At 41.0% G+C, this 23,992-nt stretch overlaps 1 protein-coding gene across 5 annotated transcripts in view; it reads left to right on the top strand.

Moving 5' to 3' along the window:
- Positions 1-23,992, top strand: part of fgf13a (fibroblast growth factor 13a) — a 94,849-nt gene that overhangs the window by 63,160 nt on the left and 7,697 nt on the right. For 4 of the 5 annotated variants that reach the window (XM_034093402.1, XM_034093400.1, XM_071204615.1 and 1 more), the window contains 2 exons: positions 9,942-10,052; positions 15,262-15,365. In XM_034093402.1, coding sequence (XP_033949293.1) covers positions 9,942-10,052; positions 15,262-15,365 — 215 coding nt within the window. Of the gene's footprint in view, positions 1-6,556; positions 7,414-9,941; positions 10,053-15,261; positions 15,366-23,992 lie in introns of those variants that run through there. The other variant, XM_034093401.2, reaches the window with a different exon arrangement.

The following is a 23,992-nucleotide window of genomic DNA, read 5'->3' as shown; positions in this document are numbered from 1 at the left end:
GATTGAGATGCTAGTGTTTTAACGAGGAGCTCAGGTATCATCAATGCAGTGTTAATGTTTGAAAATATAGCCTATGTGTTTTATGTTATTTTTAATGAAGCTAAAAATAAGATTCACGTTGTTATTACAAAATCATTCTGGCACAATAATAAAGCACAGTTAACGACAGATAGTTTCTATCTGTTCCAGCATGGACAAAAGACCTGCAACTGTCCCTCAATAATGATTGGCTACAAAGGAGACGTTTTTGGCACTTTGTTTGCAATGTTTGTCCACAAAGGTGAACATGTGTGCTCGGAAAACAAGGACTAGTGGGTTTTAGATCGAGCCTACTGACGCCCTGCCTCCATGCCCTGAACGCAGCCCTGTGTGGGGGAGCGATCACACCATCATTGGCACTAGTATGGCAGGCAGTCGGCCATGACGGTCCCCGAGCCCCCTCCTCTTCTGGAACCTTGAGTTATGGTTTCTTGTTCTGCATTAGCCAACCCCCATTCTCAGCACACACGCACACGCTCTCTCGCTCTCTCTCTTTCTCTCTCTCGCTCTCTCTCTCTCTCTCCCTCTATCTCTCACACACTCTCTCTCCCTCTCTCTCTCACTCTCTCTCTCTCTCACTCTCTCCCTCTCTCTCTCTCTCTCTCTCTTACTTGTCTCCTCTCTCTCTCCCTCTCTCTCTCTCTCTCTCCCTCTCTCTCTCACTCTCTCTCTCCCTCTCTCTCTCTCTCACTCTCCCTCTCTCTCTCTCCCTCTCTCTCTCACACACACCCTCTTGCGTGTGTGCAGTCTCCATGGTAACGAGTGGTGTCACTATGGCACTGGTGGCCTAGCATGCTGGGAGCGGCTGTTGTAGTGGATGTAGTGTAGCGGCGCACGCACAAAGAGCAGACAGCCAGCAGAATGCTGCCAGGGGGCTGAATGAAGCATTAACCCTTTCAGCTTATCAGAGATCGTTTTCTCCCCCCCCCCCTGGTAATATTTCACTTCATCCCCTCACTCTGTACCAAGAGGTTCAACAAAAAATCCTGCCATTGCATTTTCCAATGATATGTTAAGATATTCATACTTGGACAGTTAATATCTTGAAGTAATCAGTGGCACAATCTAAGTATGCAACTTTGCCCTTTATTGGACTCCACGAGCAAGGTTAACCTCCCACTGTATGCAGTGTTTGCCCTTGAAGCCACTTTTCTCTGTGAATTTAAAAAATCATTAAACCCTTGGTGTTATCATGACAGCCTCGGGTTATTAATAAGAGGAGATAGGTTTAATCGTTTGGTTATATTTAATAATGCGGAGGTCAACACAGTGCTCAACCTTGGCAGCTCCCAGGCATATCTCCGCTTTTACTTTGGAGCTCTGCTCTCTGGTGGACGGAGAGGGCGAGAGCAGAGCGGAGCTGGGACCCCCTGGTCTGTGAAGTCCTGCGCTGCTCGCACAGTTGGTGCGTTTCAGCCTGAATGGTTTTTTCATAAGACTATGTTCGACAGTTTATTGATTAAACACCACCTGCAAGACTTTTCTATTTCAGCATGTTGTGCTAGGCAAACACCTCTTCACTGTTCAGGCTCTTAAAAGCAGCTTTCAGCAGTAAAGTGAGTTTATTATCTGGCTAGGTTTAGAAGACACTACTTTCAATATACAATCAAGAGTGCATTGTAGTTAGACACTATGATTGCATTATGATGGACGCTTACAGAAGTGTATACTTTTAGCTATTCTTAATTATGTTGTCGCCCTGTATGTGTGTGAGTGCAGTGAAGTGAAGGTGTCCCCGAAGAGGCTACCTTCACTTCGGGGCACTACAGTAATTCATTTACATTGCTACAGCAGAACAACACAAAGACACAGAGGCAGCTTTTGTGTGGGTGTGCGTATAAATGAATGACTTTGCTTGACTTGTGTGCATTGTGTGTACAGGTGTAGGCTACAGAGGTCAGTGTATTTGTTGGGACAGAAACTTTTATTACATTTTGATAAAACCAGAGGCTTTTCGCCCATCTGACGTTTTCTGACAACAGACTCATCGGCGGCCAACTTTCACTTGCATTTGATCTCACTTAAAGTGTGTGTGAGGCTTCAAATGAGTCAAATATAGTCCTCTCTTGTCTTGTGTTTAGGACAAATGAGGACTAAATCTATATTTTGAAAACAAATGATACCGAAGCACTTCGGATGAAACAAAAGCGTATGATTCATACTATTTTTGTTTCAACACCATGTCCATTTATAAGTCTCTTATCTCACCAGTTCCACTTTCAGCTATTGCATATTTATGTGACCTCCTCCATCATGCTTAGCTGCTGCTATGAAAAGCAGTGACAGTGTAACAGACATTATCAGGCGTATACACATGTGCACCTTCTTTGGTATTATCTAAGGTATTTGATTAGTGTCGCTGTTGTACAATGCGGCTCGACTCTCATTACGCGTTCCTGTCCTCCTAACTGTCAGCGATAAACCCAGCCATGCTCCTGAAGGGCCACGCTGTCTGCTTGAGTGATGGCCCGGGTTTATCAGGAGTGGGATGACAGAAGCAAAACCTGGGGTCTGCTTCTGGGGTTCAGTCTGTCTGTGTTTGCTCGTGGCACAATTAGACTGATCAGATAGTACCACACAGAGATAGTGTATACTGCACTCGGTTGTATGGATGGAGGGTCTTTGGACACCGTTTCCTGACTGAGGTAGTAACATGTATTATAGGGTAGGAGCACTGCATCCCTACTTTATAGTATCATCCGCAGCTATTGCTATGCTGCTGTAGGAGAGGACTCACAGTATACAACACATGTGATACACAGTCATATTGGGCTCCTTCTCTTATACAATTGGATTGAAGTCATTTTTTACTAACCTTTTCAATACAAGCTTTCCACTCTTGCCGAAAATAGTTTCTTCAGGCATCTACTGTTTTAGTTTTTTTGGATCTATGTATTTTTCAAATGTATCATATTGTAATGCATCTTATATTTACATTAGTTACACACAATCACAACTACAGAACACGTTGGCCTTTCAATAGCTACAGTAACATTTAGTTTGGTATGATTAAGTAGACACATTTCCCATCTATGTGATGTATGTTAAAGACCTGCAGCTCTGCTGAAACTCAGTCCTAGACTTGTTTTAAGTGTTCCTGTGTAAGAACTACATTTCCTGTGGGTTTAAGAAGGAGATGGCAGGAAATAGGAAACCATGCAGTATTGATTAGAAAAGCACTAAAACATAACTGGCTGAACCAACTACCCGTGTAACATTTTGTGACTTTAGGTTATCAAGGAAAGGAACACATTTAATAATGCTTTTACAAAGAGAAACATTAGGGATTTGCTCAGACTTCTATTCTTATTAATGAGGATGTCTTTTTGCTCGTTGCTGTGGCAAGATATTTGGTTTTTCTTGTTATGAGAAAAGATGTTTGTAAGCGTCCTACTTATCACTGTAAAGATTAAATGTCTTTTGAGCAAGGGGAAAAACGCTATACAAATATTGTGTTTTATTATTATTGATGGATATAATTGCTCCTTGTATTAACATACCGTACATTCTGTTTTTAAGATAAAGAATGACTATATTATGCACAGTTTACCCTTGAAATATCTTTTCTTAGACTGTATGGGAGTGAAGGCTACATTTTCTCTATTCCATTATAGACAAAATCAATAGCGGTAAACAGGAAAACCAATGCTTTTATCTCTTCAGTATGTCACGTGTCATGTATGCCACATGTCCTGTAAATCAATATATTTGACCCATGAGCTATTTATAATGTTAGTTTCACTACTTTCTTCCACATTATTGTTGATAGTAGGCATTTTGTATAATCAGTCATTCTCTGAATCAAATATGTATGTATTTGCTGTGGTGACTTCATAAATGTGTTGTTTCACTATATGATGTAGTAGTATTTGTCATTGGAAATATATAGTATTCTTGAATACCTGCTATTATTGCACATAGCTTCAAATATGACTTGTTATGGGAGTGCTGCTCAGTGGTGCTTTGAGAAAGGGAAACTATTGTTGTTAGTTGGCAGAGTTCATTGTTTCTGGGATTTGAGGACATTTTTTAATTCACATACAGGTCTGATAGCGCTACATTTAATGACATGTTACATCGATGTTTGTCAAGATCACATACATAGATACAATTCAAAAACGGTGTTTGGATTATTTATTCAAGTCCTGATGCTCTTTGTAAAGAGGCGCATGACTTGATTTGATGTGGATTTAACCTTTAGGGTTAATCCGCTGCTCCTCATAGCCTGTCCACTAGCTCCATCTAGTGGTCAAAGTTGTGCATGGTCAGTGAGCGCCCGAGTCCACTAAATGGCACGAGTACTGTAAGGCTTTATTATCCCGGAACTCATTATTTAGTCCATCATTACATACAGCATTTAGCATGTACCTCTGTAATCACGTTTATGAAAGATAGACTTTGCACTTCATTGCATAACAAGGTATGCAATGAAGTGCAAAGTCTATGTTATTAGTCCCGGACTAATAAGAAAGTGAGCTGCACTTATAGCGAAACAAGAGGCCACATGTCATGCCTTGTATTGCCAGTAATGTCTGCCGTGATACTATCAAACAACATGCCATATTCGGTCAGTCTCAGCATGAACTATGTGATCTACAGAGAATGGTCTGTCTTTGTAAAAAACACTTTGCCTAATGCATGTTGTCTCGGTTGAATGTACATCAATATATATTTCAGTCCAAAGTGGACGGGCCAGTATAACCGGTTTAGTCAACGCATTATCGGATCATTTTACATCATTTTTTTGTAATATGAGAGCAAAGTCTTCCCTCCCTCAAGAAGGAAGTACAATCTCAGCCTGCATTTTCGATCACTTTCCTTCAATCCGGCCCCTTCGTCCGCAGCCGCAGGAATACAGCGAACACACGCCCGTGTTTTCCGGATCAACAAGACCTCCAAATGAATGTTTAATGAGCATTTTAGAAGTCATAATGGCATGTCGCTAATGTCCTGTAATGATCTTCCTGTTGATGGCCACGCCTCGATACTTTCTCTTCCACTACGCCTCTGACAGCTGTTTGACAATGGTTTGAACTTTGCTGAATGTAGACTACTTGCTTCCACTTCACAACGACTGCTACTATTCGATCACCGCTTTGGCTTCGCTGTAGAGAATCATGAGTTTTCCATTGAGAAAATCCGTTTCAGGTATGCTGCTGTTTTTAAATTAATGCTGCATTATGTTTGCTTGTTTTATTAGATTATTTTTATGTTCGAGTGTCTTTGATTCCAGATTTCCAAGTTTTAATACACGTTGTAGTACAGTAGTAGTGTTAAAGACATTATTTTGTTGAAAAGTAGTTCCTTTCTTGGTTGACCGCCTCGGAGCTGTCCGTGGTGCTGAAAGGGAGTCTTCGGCCTGTTTTTCTCTGGATTGTTGTCGCTGTTTGTTTAGAGATTTTTGATTTATTAAGAACGCATGCTGTTTATATATAATACGTGATGTTTAGATTTAGCGAGATCTATTTTGCATTTATTTTATTTTAGCAAGAGTTCACACTTCATTATAGGACGACTTTTATGCAATCAACAAAGTAAGATGCATACAATTGAGGTGTGTTACTGTCTATTATTAAACAGAGGAAATGGATAAAACTTTAGCGGCAGTTTTGGGTTAGGACTGTAGATGGCACCATTGGTTAGGGTCTAACTCCAGAGCTGAGGGGAAAATACAAGCATGCAAAGATGAGGCCTGCAGTCAGGGTGGAAAGGACAGAACCCTCAGTGTCAGGATTTAACCTTTGGTGTTCAACATAAAACTAACATACAACTATGTTGAACACGCGATTTTCCGTTGGCGTTCTCATGATCTAAACTCATAATTATTACAGTAATTGATAGAGAAAAAAATAGGATAAAAGAGGGAATCATTTCAGATAGGAAATTCGTATTAATAATATGTGAATGTATGCTGCCGTGTAATCCTCGGGTTAGAGGCATTTTCTGTAATGTAATCAAATAAATCGCTGCTTATGCCCCACTTTATTCATCTTGCATTAACATCACTGCTGACGTTTGATGATGGTAGCTGCTGTCAAATCCCTTGCATTTATCTGCACTCTAGTGGGAAATTACATTAGTTAATAAATCACATTTTATTTATTTTTTCTTTTGTTCGCAGTCTCTCAGTGGACGCTCGCCCTGACACAAGTTAGAAACGTCTTTTTTTTTAATATAAATTCGTTAACACTGAGCTGTATCAGTAAGGCATTCCACTTTGTTCGCACCGTATTGATAACATATGGAAAAGTGTGGTATTCTCTCTATTCCCTCTTGTCTTTCTCCTCTATGCCACTCTCCGCCCCCACTACACCCCATGATCTGGATATGTGACATGAATTCCCCCATATGACGGCCTGCATGGAGATGTTCGAATTGTGCACATTACCTGGTGTGTGTCCCACTAGTTAGACTCCCTGCCCCCCTCCCCCTCCTCGCCCACTGCTCCTCTCCAGTTTGTCGGTGGGATGCTCTGAGCAGCTGAGTCTGTGCTTTGCGCTGAGCTCGGATACTGCACCCACAATGATGCGCCTGCTGCTTTTGCCTTGCCTCGCTTCAACTAAAAACAGAAACACAAATGGAATTTCTTTAGCGATTCGTTCACATGCTCTGCTTTGCCTTTTCTAAAACGCGGTGTTACATCTGTGACAGCAGCAGCTTCAGTGAGGGATTAGAGAAAGCAGATAAGGAGCCCTGCAAACACTCCCGCTGCCTTCAAACAGGTGTTTCCATCCTCTGGCTGCGCGCTGAGCTCATTCACCACTGACTGCTACCCGGGCACCACGTGCACGGCCATAGTTTAGTGGTTTAAAGCAAAACCGCTTACGGAGACTGGGTTAGTGCACATTTGTTGTAATGCAAGGACAATGATTCAGTTGCGAGAACATGCAACGTGCTTTGGTGAAAGTATTTTCTTTTTTGTTAAGTTTCACTTTTTTCTCTCGGAGATGCAACGGACACTATCTGAATAACGCCCAAATTCTGGAAACATGATTGATTTGGACATTATCTAACAGGCTTTACCGCATTACTAGGACTATTTGTTTGGTCTACTCTTAATAGTCCATTTGTTATTTGACGAACCTTTGTTGTTCCATCTGCGCCTGGACGTTTACCGTCGGGATCCTTCTTGGTGATTATTTGCACGCTTCTTCGGAAGTGTTTCCGCCGTCAAACTGGCCATGGCTGCAGCGATAGCGAGCTCCCTCATCAGGCAGAAGAGGCAGGCGAGGGAGCGGGAGAAGAATAATGCCTGCCGCTGCGTTAGCAGCCCCACTAAAATCAAGGGAACCACATGTGAGAAACCCAACCGACTGAACGTTTTCTCCCGGGTCAAACTCTTTGGCTCCAAGAAGAGGCGAAGGAGACGACCAGGTCTGTTTTGGAATATTCCCAGGCTCTCATCCTCAGGATCGCTATAGCTTCATCCATTGTAGAATGCCATTATCTTTCAAAAATCATCTTAACTCCAGAGATTCTACTGAGTAGCCTACTGCTCCATTATGCAGATTTCTAAAGATTAATGAGTCCCTCATAGTTGTTGGGAGGACGGGGCTCTTTATTTAGTTTCTCCACAGAGAAGTCACCTTTGGCATCTCAGACTGCTGAGGGATATATTAAAAGTATACGTTATTCTTCACTGTCCACTTATCCAGGCCACACTGGACAAGTTATATACAAAAGTTAGGCTACTATTAAGTCGATGTAGGAAATCACTAAGACTTCACTGTCACTTGCAGACCATTGCTCACTGTTGGATCTGAATACTGAATCATCAATTAATCATAGGTGATTCTATTTCAGTCTCTATAAGGATTAATACGATTTCAACATGCTTCCTTTGGGTAGACTATAACTTCAAAAAAGATACACATCCACGGATTTAAACATAAAGCAGGTTTTACATTTTAACAGCTCAAAAGTTATATTTCCACATTTACTGTTGGCAAAGTTATTTGTTGAGGATGTTTACAATTGTTATAATACTCGGCAGATAGTACAATAATTAAATGATAACTAAATATATTGCCTAGTACTTTTATAATATTATAAGGAAAAAGTATTCTGAGGACATCATCCAGGGCAGCTCTTGTATCCTTGCAATGACATCAATGTGTCTGTCGCCTGAAGCACCCACTCCCTTACCAATCTAGTGCAAAAAGTGACCGCAGCTGCAAATCAAAACTGATCACATCCTACTCAGGCCCAAAGTGTGTGTGTGTGTGTGTGTGTGTGTGCGTGCGTGCGTGGATACGATGACAGGAGATGATCTGAGATTTCTTGCAAAACGTTATCAACCCAACCTCTTGCTTTCCAAGCTGTTCTGTAACTACATGCAACTGGAGGTTAGGGTGCAATCTTATGCAATAACTGTCCTTCAGTTTTTGCACCCTTCTCCCTTTTAAATTCCATGTGCTGTAGAGAAAGCAATGAGTGCAAAGAAGACGTTATCTGCGAAAACACAAAGGGCTGGCATCTTTCAGTTTGGGCCATTTACTTGTGTGCGCTGTCTGGTAATGCAGTATGAATGTTGTGACGCTGTTCTGTGTTTAAAGTACATAGGTGTTTATGAAATGATGTTCTACGACTGTCATAACATACTAATGCAAAGTGCAACGTTTCACAACAAAAGCATTACAATATTTCCAGTACACACAACTTCTCTGCAGCAAAAGTAACCGAAGTCAGGGCAGAAGAGGCAGTATTGAAAGGTAAGTGAGATGAAAGGATAGATGAAAGGTGTGGTAAACCAAAGCTAAGGACACTCCGCCAGGGACAGTAACCAGGGAGTGGAGAGAGCACTTAGCTCTTATCAGACATCACACTGATGCAACACAGACAGGCTGCACAGCCACTTCAAAAGTAAATCATCTGCCACTTCAAACCATTGTGTTTTAGACTCACTGGAGCTTGTTTTATATGTTGCAACATTTGATAGTGTGGCTTTGCAAATGTGATGGTACAGACATCTCTATTGACTTGTTCTACTTCCTTGTTTAAAAGGTCCTAAACTAGCACTCTCTTCACAAGTGCTTTTATTTTCACTAAAAGTTCAATGTTTTATTCGAAATGTAGTTCATTCAAATTGTTGTCGTACCTTATATCACAAATGTTATCGAGATTAGGATGTAGAGGTTTTTTGATGGTATTCAAGGCATTTAAAACCAACATGTCTCACACAAGTTCTACCTGTATTGGACAGTTCATATGCAGAGAGCGATGGGAAGACGAGAGAGAGAAGGGGGGCCATAGAAGAAATGTCATCAGCCATCTTAGACCACTGAGCCACCTCACGCCCCAAAGCCATTTCTAAATTTGATTTGCCCTTCTCCATCTGGGGTCTGACCTCTCACCTGGGGAGCCATGGGGCTGCCTCTTTTGCATCCGTTGCCCTGAAGAGAAAAGAAAGAAAGTTTGCAGATTGTGGATACAGCAACATTGCACAAACCAATTGAATAATAACAGAAGAAAAAACAGAAATGTTTAAATAATTTCAATTCACACATCCTGCTGTTTTGTTTAGGCAACTTCTTTATAATAAAAGTGACAGTGAACAGGATTCACCTGATAATGAAGAGAAGTTCAATTCGTAACAATTGAATTGCTTCTTCCGACATGTGTTGGTGGTGATTGTGTTTGCTTGACACGTGTGGCAGCCTATCAAAGTCAGCCGTCGTGCTGCTCCTTTTTGTCCCACTGTGGCTTCACTCTGTCTTGATACCCCATGACTAAACTGAATTGTGTGGATCCAGTTACTTCCAAGATGGCGACGAGTAAACCGAAACTGAAGCATTTGAAAGTGTCCCTTTAGAAGGCTACGGGTGACATCTCATTGTAACATTCATGTGTTCCTAAAGTGTGTGGTTTCATTCCTGTCTTCCTGTCTTTGTGTGCCTCCACAGAGCCCCAGTTGAAGGGGATTGTGACGAAGCTCTACAGTCGACAGGGTTTCCACTTGCAGCTGCAGGCAGATGGAACCATTGATGGAACGAAGGAGGAGGACAATGGTTACTGTAAGTTTCACTCTTATATTTTGCACCCCCTTGTTTGATCGACGCACATCCATTGCCATGATGTACTGATGGTCACGGGCAACCTCATAAAACTAAATCAGAAATGTCAATATCTTACTAGATAAAAAAGATGCATAATTTGCAGTTAAAAAAAAGGTAATACACTTATATATCAAATATATGTTATTGCAAAAGTATAGGCAAATCACAAGCCGTTTAATATTGCTATTATCATCATCTGATCAAGACTTCAGTATTGTGATAATCTCGTATTATATATATAGTTCGTCATCTAATTTGGTGAATTTTATTCTTGATTATCATTTCAAACTTTTCAAAAGTGTGCTTGTATCAGTTCATAGTGCTGAGAAAAACACTTACTTCATATTGCCGGTGCATTTAAGGTCTGCAGTTTGGATAAGTGGTTTATTTCATCTAATGAAAGTCATCCCATGGCAACCTCAACACTCACAACGATTGGCTTTTTACTCTCAAGTCATGTCTTTTACTCGATGCATCCCTATTATTGCCATTACTCCCACCAGCTCTCTGTTTCCCAATAGGCAGATTGAAGAGGGATCAATGGAAGAGGAACACCACAGCCACATGTCTTCTAACAATGCAGATGAAATACACCACCTCATAATCAGACGGTGCCGTGAATACTACATGCTTTTGAAGATTAGAGTAGGACAGTGGTTAGCGACCTATGTGGGATCCACTTTGCCAGTATGGTGTTGAGTAAAGATCTCCATGACACACTGATACAGCTTTGATGTAACACTCACGATAATCCCGACACTAAGCAGATGTAAACATTCTGGAGCCCCTGCATTAGTACCTCAGTATTCAATTACTCCCCTGGTGGAGATGGCGGGTGTATCTCAGATATAAATAGCAGCTCTGTGCAAGTGGGATGTTCTCCTATCAGAACACAACCTCGTAATTGGTGTAGAATCGAATAAAATGATGGCAACAAATAAAACTACACAAAGTTGACTTTGTACTGTAGACCTTAACTTAATGAAATAATGACAACATCTCTATTTACGCTCATATATTATACTATACTCGACACACTGACCACCCCACCCATGACGTCTGCATGGGCTCACTTCTCTGTTGACTTGCATAACAACTGGCCCGCAGCGGCTCCATACTAGGTTTTGAAGAGAAAATTAAAGAGTGCTGCTGAATAGGAAACGGAGAAAGAGTGAGGCTCTTTGCACGGCTCCAAAAATAGCGTTGTTAGGCGCTGGGTGCGCTTGTCTCCATGGTGACGGAGAGCACAGTCCGCTTGGAGTTACTGGTGTCTTGTGATGGTGAGAGAGGACCTACTCAAATGCACATACACACACACACACACACACACACACACACACACACACACACACACACACACACACACACACACACACACACGTGCACACACACACACACACGTGCACACACACACACACACGCACACACGCACACACGCACACACACACACACACACACACACACACACACACACACACACACACACACACACACACACACACACACACACACTCGTTAGCATGGCAAACAACGTCAAAAATAACAAATCCAAGTTTCATATATCCCGGTGCTTAATCTCCGGTTGTAAAACGTTTCAACTCTTTTCTTGTGCCGCCTCACAACTAAACAAACACACCGTGTGTCTAGAGAATCAAAACTCAGAGCTGTAACTCAACTCAGAAGAAGGCTACTGTCTCAAAGTAACACAATGCAATGTTATTTCTTCAACCCTGATCTTTGAAAATAGACAATACAGTTTCAAGATATTGTTAGTGTCCTTCTCTATCCTAAGATTGAGGATGCTGTGGATCCCAGAATTAGAAGCCTTCTGAAGTGTAATTCACATCAGATCAATTCCAATTTCATATCCAACAACATTCTAATATTGTATTAACGTTGTCAAGCCTGACACCTGGCGTTAAATGTTCCTGTATATTCAACATTCTCTCTCTTCAGAGTGGACCCTTTCTGAGTGTGTACTGCAGTCCTAAGAGCAGTTGTCTAACCTGTGACTATTGAATGAATAGTGTCTCTTTGGAGCTCCCTGAGAAAGCAACAGCCTAAAACAGTGACATCTCTTATGCAACGCTATCCTCACAAATGCAATCAAATCCAATTTCTGTATCTGAATATAAGTCGTACATTATTTACTCCGGTGCTGTGTAACCCGATGTACCTGCAACAAAGCGCGACTACAGTCGATCAGTAATCATACCACAGCAGAAGTGCAGTGTAATGTTGTCACAACAGCTTTTTAGCCGTCATGCTGTCATATGCAGTCTGCTCTAATTGCACGCAAGCTGCTCTCGGAATAAGTTACAGATATAATAAATGTTTCAAATGTGACAAGCGAACGCTGTTAACCTTCGAGTCTATCGTCGAACCAAATTGGTCATGACTCCCAGGCTGCGAGCGGATGCATGTTAGGCAAGGAGACAGTCTGCATGCAATCGTGAACACTTTCTCTCAGGCCTCATCACCTTTCTCATCCTGTGTGGCTCTCGGCACTAGGACACGTCTGTGAGTGGGTGGGTGCTGTCATCCTCTTCAGTTTGCTCAGGTGTTTCTAGGAGCCATGAAGTAATTGAGTTTCCGCTCTTGAACATCTCCAGCGGTACATCGGCTGGTAATCCTTCTGAAATGAAGTGGACTGCAGATATGTGTCGTGGTGCGAGCACGAAGGCAGACAGCTCAGTGGGCTTTGCAATTATAAAGACAAGAACAGCTCAGGTAGCGAGACGTTTCCGCAGAGGAAGACACACATCATATGATCTAAAAACTGTGCTACATACAGGAACAAAAGGACACAACATGTGTTCGCACAAATCCAAATGTGTTTTGTTAATAAGTCTGCAAATCAGGTTGGTTTTTACAAGACATACTTTCTCACTAACATCCCCTCCAGCTCCATATGCAGCATTGCCAAGCTCGATCAATCTGCACAATGGTTTGAAGAAAAGGTTTGCTGATATTGCCATCTGTAACCGTCACATTCTGGAAAGGATGTGTTGAGCCTACGCACTGCAGTATTGCAGAATGCTCCAAATAGTAGCAACAGTTGGGAGGATACTTTTTTTAAATGAAGAACATCTACCTCAACACGAAGGATATTGCTTTTATTCTTTCTAAGAATGTGTTCAGAAAATGTTGCAAGTGATTCATTGTTAACTAGTACACTAATATAAGTATGTGTTAAGGTTGAGAGAGGATGCAGCTAATGCTATATATAGTAATACATCATAATAAGCAATCATGCACACAATTACTGTGAAGCGTGTTTAAATCGCTGCGGTTGTAAATAGTAAGTCCTAGTTGTTTAAAATATACGATTTGGCAGGATTTGCTGCATAAAGCTGCCAAAGCAGACCCAGAGACAATCTGTCACGGAGAGCGCGGCGTCCTTCCTTAGTCATATTTTGATTACTGTTTCATTATAGGACTGTCAATGACTTGGTGTTTGAAAAGTGAGGCAATTTAAATGAGAGCTGAAGTTAGTTAACTAAGTAACTCGAGCGTACCGTACATGAAAACGTATCTGATGATATAAACTGCACGCAGCCGACCATCACCATGAAGATAACAGCGTGAGTAAGGAGAAGTCAGTTTGAGGAGAAGTGGACAGGGTTTCCGATCATATGTATACATTATAAATATTGCGTCTCATCAGCCATCATTGTGTCTGTAAAGTGCATATCATCTCACGGGAGCCCAGAAGCCTGACATTTGTTTTCATCATTATTCTGGGTATGTTTAGAACATGTAATTTAAAGAAATAAAAAACCGATAAACTCAGAAGAGGTAGAAGCAGAAGAAAGGGTAGATGGAAGAGCGCAAAGAGAGTGGTTCTGGTATGTAAACACCTTTGCCCTGAGCGAGGTATATGCTGGCACTGCCTGTTTACTCCACCAAGTAAATACATTATGCATTCCTGTGGCTGTTGTTTACAATGAAAGCCCGGAGAAAAGTAGGGCTGCAGTGCTAAAGCGAAAAGGCCAGATGAAATGGCAATCACAAAGTCTCTATAGTGCACTTTGGTCGAAGGCTTCTGCAGATAGGAATCTAAGTGGTTGAAAAGAGGACCTAGAGTAACGGCACACTGACTCACGGCTTAACGGATGTGAGCATTTCATTTCTACTATCGCATGCGTCCTAACAGGGAAGTCTCTATTTTAATGTGACAATGTAGAGTCTTAGCAATCAAAGGGATACTTGAGATGAGAGATTTTCTTCTGGAGGTTATAACTGTGTTTGCTGCTATCATTTGTATGGAAGCATCAAGCATTTCACATGTGCTTTCCTATAATCAGCCCGTGGAATCCCTCCCAGCTTATGAAGCACTCGCAGACGCACTTGTATACAACAGGCGGACATTCATTAGAAAGGAGTACCTCATTGACCAGCCTGGCTCTCCAAGCCTCACGACACGAGTCCAGCCCCCTGGTCACGGCCGTTTATATGCGTGTCCCGTGTAAATGTACCAACATGTGTTTCCTCTCTCCTTTTTAAAAGTCTTGTAATGCTCCGTCTTCACAATCGGCCCAGGGAAATGGCATTATGGTGATGCCATCATGGATTTACAGTTGGTTACAATTTGTATGCATGTTCAATTTCTTTCCATCACAAATTATTTGATATATAATTTTCAATATTTTAGCTCAACAGCCTAATTTGATCAATTTCTCAATTTCTCTCTTTTGTTTTTAATTGTGTTCATTTGCTTTTTTTTGTACCACCCTTGGGAGACAGTGGCTAAGTCCCTGAGCTTATGTTGTACCTCTATTTGTGGATTGGTTTTGAACTAACTCTTCCATCCAGACAGAGAAAGGGAACACTAATGACCATCATGTTAACCCCTTAACGGCACATTTAAACAAGGTGGAGCTCACCGTGCTTCGGGCTATTCTCAATGTAATGTTTGTCTTCCTGGCTCGTGTTTTCAAAGTGGTTAATTGGCCTCTGTTTAGACTAACTATTCTTCTTCTCACCATATTACTAAAGCACTATATATATGTACTAAATATCTTAAGATAGAATCATGAGCATTTAAGGTAGCTGTATGACATAATGAATGTATTCACTGCCTTATTTTATTCAAAAAAGTGTTTTAAATGGAAATAAAAGCGTACTCTTTGTTTATCATTTGTTTCTGTTGTCCTTCTCTTTCCAGCCGTGTTCAACCTTATTCCAGTGGGGCTGCGAGTGGTGGCCATCCAGGGGGTGCAGACCAAACTCTATCTGGCTATGAACAGTGAGGGCTTCCTGTACACATCAGTAAGTGTCTCCCTTTATGTATGAGTGTGTGTGTGTGTGTGTGTGTGTGTGTGTGTGTGTGTGTGTGTGTGTGTGTGTGTGTGTGTGTGTGTGTGTGTGTGTGTGTGTGTGTGTGTGTGTGTGTGTGTGTGTGTGTGTGTGTGTGTGTGCGTGCGTGTGTGTGTGTGTGTGTGTGTGTGTGTGTGTGTGTGTGTGTGTGTGTGTGTGTGTGTGTGTGTGTGTGTGTGTGTGTGTGTGTGTGTGTATGGAATGGGGTCCTGACCTCTATCCTAGTGGATGAGCTTAGCGTACGGCTGTATGCAGAGAACATGTTATATCTACGGAAGACATCCTGTGTTGACGTGAGTGATGATAAGAAACCCAACAAGAACATGTGAGAGAGAATACATAGATTTGTTTCTTTGATTTATATATGTTGAGGAAATGGGTAGCTCACTCTCACTGCGCCCACTCCGACACAGCTTCATCCAAGGACTGATGAAAGAGCAGCATCATTCAGTGAAATAATTCGGTGACAACAAAAAGTTCCATGATGCTTTTTAAGCAGGTGGAGCAGTGACATATCCGACCGTGGCAGCTGGCTCTTCATCTTTCATTAAATGTGCAAGGTTATGAATAATTCAGTTGCAGACCGAACAATGTTCCTGTTCGTGTTCCTCCCAAATGCCACCCTCACAAGTGCGTGGCAAGCGTCACTCAGAACACTGACAGGCTGGCCGGACGCTCACCCAGAGGGTGTGCAGACACACAATCAATGGTAACAGGCAATCCTTGTAGTCAAATTAGTAAAGATTGTTCTGTTTGGTAAAGGTCTCGGTACACGGGCACAAGGTGATTGATTCAAACGAGCTTAGAGACAGCAAAGAAAACCGAATGATTGTAGCTTCTTATTTTGCAGCTGCTCCTGACAAATGACCTATTACGACGATAATGTGATGGTAAAAACAGGCTCTCTCTCTCTCTCTCTCTCTCTCTCTCTCTCTCTCTCCCTTGTGATTGCATCTTCTCATGCACACAAACACATTGATAAACAGGGTTAATGTGATAGCTCTCACTTCAGACACTAACTCCAAGGAAATGCAGATGAATAAACAGTTAGATTTTGAGTAAGAGGATCTGCTCTTGCAGGAAGCTCTCAAAGAATTCAAAGACCAAGAAGAATACCGCTGAAAAGGACTCATTTTGAAAATCAAAATGCTATTTAAGTCTGCAAATATACAGTGTCACATACACACTCACTGTATATGAATTTGTCAAGAAATCATTGTAATTATACGGTACAGTATTGCAGATGTGGAAAATATATTGGGTGTATTATACATTATAATGAATTGAATGAATTTTGTATATGAATTTTAGATTTTAAATGTGGAGACACTGTTTGCAGTTCAAACTCAAGCAGGGGGGTATACTGCGAAGCAGGATTTTCGCTTAGCCGGCTAAATTCAGGGAAAACTCCGGCTTTCCGGTCCTACGAAGCTGGTTCTCTTTTTAGCAAGCTAGATCTCCATGGTAATATATGCTAAGCAGCTAACCTGGTCGGGACCAGGTTAGGTTGCAGGCTAAGAGCTCAACTCAGTGAAAGCACCGCCTGCTGACCAATCAGAGCTCAGTGTGCGGAGTTTAAAGCGATCAAGTCATATTACAGGAGAAAGGAAATACAGAAAAACTGCCGTCGCAGGAAAGACGGCCGGCAAAAATCACCGACTGTGTGAACGTGAACATTAATAGAATATCACCTCCATCTTCAGAGCAATCTGACTATTATAACATTAGCGTTAAGAAAGCTTACTTATATATCGGCCACAACATAAGTAACCGGATCAGAGTACATTAAGTACAGTCCGCGGCATATCACTTCATAATGTATCATATCTCTCCTTATCTGAGTCAGCTGAGCCGTAACTGGCCGTGCAACACTCACAGTGTCACATACTGTATGCAGAAGTATTATTTTAAGCAACACATAAGTTGACGAAACACTCGAGACAAATGTAATTGAAGTCAGATCGTGTTTTAGACGGGGCAGTGATATCATAAACCTGTTAATGTACGCATTCAAACACTTTTTCTTTTTCCAGCTGTATTCACCTTGCAGGTGCAGCTATGTGGCTTTTATCCTGGATAAAGTGTTTAAGTCATGGATGTTTAAAGTTTAACTTCTTCATTTTTGACTAGTATTAAAGTTCACTTTTCATTCAGGAAGTATGACGCTGCGCTGTCAGTACGCTTCTCCATGTTTGTGATTGGTCGAATGCTCCAGATACCACCCCTTTCATGTGAACGCGCACCTAACTAGATAGGACACGGCTGGCTTGAGTGATCCACTTGATAACCAGCGTCGTAGTACAGTTTAGCGAGAGCGCGTATGTTTTGGATTAGGCCAACCGGCTAACTCAAACATATCCAGGTTAGGTTGAACCAGGTTCGCAGTATAGGCCCCAGGTGTTACTCGACAGTTTGAACAGAAAGTATGCAACCTGATGAGACTGTGTTGTTTTACCTTTCCTTCAGTATTTAATCGTAACTACATTGAATGTAATGTTCTTTAACATTTATTTGTATAACTCTGTAAATATCTATGTTCTAGTTAACAATTATGTAAAGAAAGAAAATTGTATTCAATATAGTTTTTTTTTAAATCAAAAGAGTGACAACATAATCACTGTATAGCCTTTTGCAAGTGTTCTCTGGTCTGCCTGTAATTACATTTTAATGAGCGCTTGCAATTGTTTGACAACATATCCATGGGGGTTTCCCCAGCTAAGCATGCCTGATGGGAATATACAGCAATAATTGAAATAAAACATAGTACTTCAACCCCTTCCCACATACACACATCTCTATATTTAACAAGGCTCCCCAGCAGTCCACAGCCCCCCCCCCCCCCAGTGAGTGATTTTAATGATACTGTTTGAACTTGGCTGTCATTGGCAGTAATTAAGAATATGAGGCAAGACATTTAGAAATTGTTACTCTGCATTTGACCCATCATAGTGTTAGGAGCAGTGTAATGCCACTGCCCGGGGAGCAGTGTAGGGAACGGTGCCTTGCTCAGGGACACCTCGGTAGCACTTGGTCTTGCCGGGACTTGAACTGGTGACCTTCCGGTTACCAAGCCAAGTCCCTATCGACTTCGCCACCACCGATCCCATCTGCTTTTTCTTTGATATGTTATTCTTAAATACAAAATTAACTGTGATAAGTTGTAATATTGTGTTTTTTTGTGTTGATCTTTTTTGTATCTAATGAAAATAAAGATTGATTCAGTTATCAAACATTTTGTTTTCTTATATTAGACTAAGACAAGTTCATAACCAAGCTTTAAAATGACCAGGATCATTTTCTACCAAGTTTACAATCGAAACAATAATACATTATTTTTGCAAACACTGAATTTGCATTTTAATCTATTGTGTGTTTTAGGGTGTATTGTGTTTCATTTATTGTGTGTTTTGTTGATTGTGTGTTGTGTGATTTTTAAATGGTTAAATGTTAGTCAAATACTAAAGAGCATAACATTCTAAAAATAAATATGCTGGCTGCATACAGTATGTCCTTTATGCCGTTTTAAATACCAGCTCGCATATGGAACACAGGACATCTTGTGGGTGTGTTAACTTGAAAGACAGCAGTCGGGGGATGGGTTGTGGAGCTTTCTGCTTCTGAGAAATTACAGAGGGAATTGAATTGAATGTGTAGCTGGCTGCCTAATAGTGCCTGTCTTTCACGGATTGCAGCTATAGTGCTGTCTTAAAGGCACACATTAAACCAGCCAATAGCTGCATTGGAGAGAGATTCCTGTTTCCCGATCAACAGTGGAAGGACAACAGATGACGTAATCTGGGTCGGTGGGATAAAGTGATCTGAATGTTTTTTCTATCATCTACTAAATGCTTGCATAAGTGCATGCATGAATTGAGAAGTGAGGGTATGGTGTTTGCAATATAATAAGTTGGATTCATATGATTTACATGTAAAGTCGATTTAAATGTTTCAATGCTAAACTGTAAATGTATATTAAGGTTTAAAGTGATGTTATGTACTTGACTTGTTTTTAGAACGTCAAATTGGTTGCATCACTTCTGCATCTGGTATATGTGCGAGGGTTCTGTGCGTATAAGAGCATACACCAAGAAAAAGAGAGAGAGTGAAAGAAATGAGGAGTGTAAAGAAGAGTGCACATGTGTGGGTGAGGCAGAATGCACCAGTGAAAATATATTCATCCGTCAGAGTCAATGTGTGGGAGAGGAAGAACCAATTAATGTGTTTTACTTTCCAATCCTTCCATGCAACATTTGCCCCTAAACTTTTGCAAAAGCAACGAAGCAAGTTCTACAGAAGTGTCCTCTCTTATAGTCACAAGTAAAACGTGTTTTCTAAAATATTCTGCCATAACATATCCGTAGCAATGTATTCATGTTTCTACTGAAACGTTAATAAAAAGCCTTTGAGCTTTTTCGGGATGTTTTTTATATATGGGGGTATATTTTTAGATCACGAGCTAAGCGGTGTCCACAAATCACATGAGGTGCCTTTGAAGTAGTGTTATTCATTTCCTGGTGGGTCATATTTGAATAAGCGTGATTCACTGATGCTCCAGTAGAGTCTATTGCTGTGTGTGAAATGGAGAGTTCAGGGCTCTTGGGTGGAGGTATTTATTTAAATTGGCAATTGTTATTTCCTACATTTCTGTGCCAGCTGAATCTCTGCAATGATCATGCATCAAACATAAGATATTGAATCCATCAGACTCTTGCTAATTTATAAAAGCTTTCCGGATAAGCATTATATTGGAGCTAAACGTCTAAAATGTGAAGTAAGGTCCTCTGATTAATGAGTAAAGGAAGACAAAGAATGATGATGATTAGTCAAGGGTAAGGTAACGCATTAGGAGAGTCACTGACACCTTGTAAGAAAAGCAGAGGTTATTTTATTCTTGAGAATAACATACGCTGATAATAAAATAAAGCATAATGAATAGAAAATAAATAAAAACAGCAAGGCACTCTGTATATCCTGCTTGTACATTGTGTATTTGTACTGTAGTACACTCTTGTTAGATATGGAGTTGGCTCACATGCCTTTTCAACCACAAGCACAAAGCCTTTGGTAAATAACCACTGCTCTAAGGTTCCACTCCACTGAGCTGTGTCATTAACTACTTTGTGTTTTGTGTCTGTACAGTGTGTGTGTTTGTATGTGTGTGTGCTGCTGATTTGTGTGGGTGTGTATATTTGTTTTTGGTATTTGCAAGGGTCTTTTCCACTAGCTTAAAGCCCTCCAATGTATTCCCAACAAATGAACACCATGAGTGTACGACGATGAGAAAGAGGTTTCAGACAAGACTGGGACACTGAAGATTGGCCCTCACTGCCCATCCATAGCATTAGCTTTTGTGAGTACAAGCATTGATGTGTCTGCAAAGAAACCAGAAGAGCACTTGTATGATTGTGTTGGCATTATTGGTGTCCTCTCAGTTTGGATATGGCAGTGCGCAGTGTTGAGTTGGCTTCTCTTGAGAAGAAATCAGCCAACTTCTCCACAGAGACGATCAGATCCATTATGCTAGTATGTCTCTTCCTGCTGATTGGATCAGGACAACACTAGTGGGGTGTAGTAACTCTGCTGAATTCAACAGCTTGCTGTTTGAGAGTGCATCATAACTGATTGTGTGTTCTTGAAATGCCTCGCTAATGCAACCGTCATTGCCCACTCTGAGTAGTAGTTGTATGATAGAGCACAAGAGGTGTGCCAGATGGGCAATGAGTGACTGCTTGTTGTGTTTTACATTCATTGATACCTGGAACATTTCCTTCAGTATGTCACACTTAGCACTTGCATAAGCTTAAATGTCATTTTCCAATAAGCAGTCATTTCATAATGAGCCATAACTTAAGCTGTGATTTCACCTCTCTGTAAAACATTAGATTATTCTCTGCCCTTTTCAATGACATTTTGAATGAAACTTTACAATTGAAAATGTTTTTCCTCATTAAGAAAGATAAGTGTAAATGAGTTAATTAATTTGTTTACATGTGTAGGTTATGTTTTTTAATTAAACACAATGCAGTGAACTGAGATTTGCATTGTTATAATAAGACATTACAAAAAGTGAGCGATGCTGGAGCAGAAAGGATGGATCGATTTCTAGTCAAACCAAGTCGAAAGCTGTAGAATTAGATAATATCCTATTATTGTATTGTTGTGAAGTTAGGGTTAATATTCAAAGTATGCTCTTAAAATAAAAATGTTGATCAAAACGTAAGTTCTAAAATGACTGGAATGACAGAATCAGGGTGAGAAAAACCTCACACACACGTTGCGCACACTGCACAGAAATACCAAGATACTGAAAATGCATGTACTGTATGGTCAGGGGAGGTGAAACTAGATGTGATTGTTGGCACTGCAGTGGGTTTAAAAAACATGGTAGGAATAGAGCACAAGTTAAAGGCCCTGAAGCTTTGAATCCTCTTTCAATATCCCTTTTTCCAGGTAGATCCAACATCATGGGTTAATACTGAGAGGTCTATAAAGTTCATTGAAAAACGGCTCACCGCTACAGAGATGCTTTAGAGAATAGGATGAATAGCGATGGACCTTTTCCTATTTCACTCGTACAAATTGTGAAGAAATGTTACGTAGGGCTCCCAGCAATGCAACTATTAAACACATTTGCAGAAATAGGTAAGAGGGCAAGTAACAGCTGACAGTCTTTTACAACCACGGTATGCAGCTGATCTGTATTGTATCAAACCCACCAGAGCCATTCAGCCCATGTTCCTTTAGCCTTTTGGTTCTATATGAAATGTAAACAGCTCCTAACAGCATTATGTACACTCAGTACTGGGATGTGTTTTACAAATACGCTTGCATTAACACAGCCGTGCATCGTTTTGACAAGGACTTGGCATAGTTGCATAATTCCAGGAAAATCCCATGTAGTGCAAAGGGATCATTTAAAATCCATTTAGCCAAACCACTATAGCCATACTGGGGGATCAAGATGACACAACTGACATTATTACTAGGCAGATATTGTCCTGCTTTTTATTTCTAAAGTGATTTACCCGTGCTCCATCTGGAACCCGATTCATGATTAAAGTGATGGGAGATGTTTTCACTCGCAGATTGGTTTTAGTGAACAATAGATATGCAATATTCTTAAGGAGATGGTGTTGGAGCCCATACAAAAGAATATGACAATTGCCGTCTATCAGAGGCCTGTTAGAATAGAAATGGGGATCCCCTGCCATTTTGGCCTCTCCTTGTGTGAGTCTGTGTGAGTGTGTTGTCCATAGTCTCACTCCAATACAGCAGTACCAGCCAGCAGCCTGTCCTCCATCTTGGCTCTACATGTGCCTGTATCTGTACAAGTCTGTTTATCAATAGACTCTTATTCTTTTCCAGGGCGAGTGTAACCAGCCAAATCCACATAAGCTCATTATTAGAGGTAGAACAGATCTGCTGGCTCGAGAGCTGAGCAGCCCGTTGTTTGGCTCTCGCTGCTGCCTGTTTCAAACTGAGATGGATGCGGCCCAGCCTCTCTAACTGCTGCTGCTAACCAGAGTCAGACCACAAGAAAGAAAGGAGACATTAAGCTATTCAAGGAGGAACACTGTCACAAATTAATCAATTCAAGTTTTATTTATAAAGCACATTTAAAAGCGATTTTTGGTCGAGCCAAAGTGCTGTACATGTAATACAAACACATTACTACAATCACAATAAAAGACAATAATTTACAACAGAAATATAAAAAACAAAAACACAGGGAATAGTCAGGTGTCATGCTCCGCTCTGACTAGAAGGCCAGAGAGAAGAAGTGTGTCTTGAGTGATGATTTACAAACCTCACATGGACTATTCCAGAGCCTGGGGCCAGCTGCTGCTGCAAAGTCAAAAATGAACAATGTGCGAGATGGATTCAAATATCAATGGAAGACAAAATATCTAAATTGGAAAAATAAATATATTTAAACAAATGCCCCGACCTGAGAGTTAGTGTCCAAAAAGCATGAGCAACATTAACATTTGGCATGATCCTTGTTCCTGCATACATTGAGTCTGTGTCAATCATGTTTGCACAAATAATTACAGTATGTGTTTAAAATGTAGCTCTAATAAGAATACTGCCATGTGGAAGCTTACCACGTATTACTATAACTCACAAACCGCCTCGATGTGAATATGGGAAGAGCCAGCAAAGTCTTTATTTCTCTTTAAGGAATTCCTTTAATATGTGCAGCAAGACGTTACAAACCTTTTACCATTCTGCTGATGTGAGAGCCACGGTGCTACCGTCTGCATAGGAACAAGCATCAGAGCTGGCAGTGCTAACACTGATGAAAACACTGAGTTGGTTCTCGACTACTCTGGAACTCTTGAAAGTTTAAACTATACATTACTCAGATACTCGTTTTGGCCTGAGCATTTGCATAACTCCTTAAATAGGTCTTATAATTACATTAACAGGATCCCAGATGTTGAGCTCTGCATTTGGACTACCTATGTTGTAAATGTATCATCTCTTCGATTTACACACGGCATCTATTGCACGTCTGTCCGTCCTGGGAGAGGGATCCCTCCTCTGTTGCTCTCCCTGAGGTTTCTCCCATGTTCCCT

Source organism: Pseudochaenichthys georgianus, chromosome 10 (assembly GCF_902827115.2).
Source record: "Pseudochaenichthys georgianus chromosome 10, fPseGeo1.2, whole genome shotgun sequence".
NCBI lineage: Eukaryota > Metazoa > Chordata > Actinopteri > Perciformes > Channichthyidae > Pseudochaenichthys > Pseudochaenichthys georgianus.
Note: the sequence above shows the minus strand (reverse complement) of the source record. Positions and strands in the feature narration are given on the sequence as shown.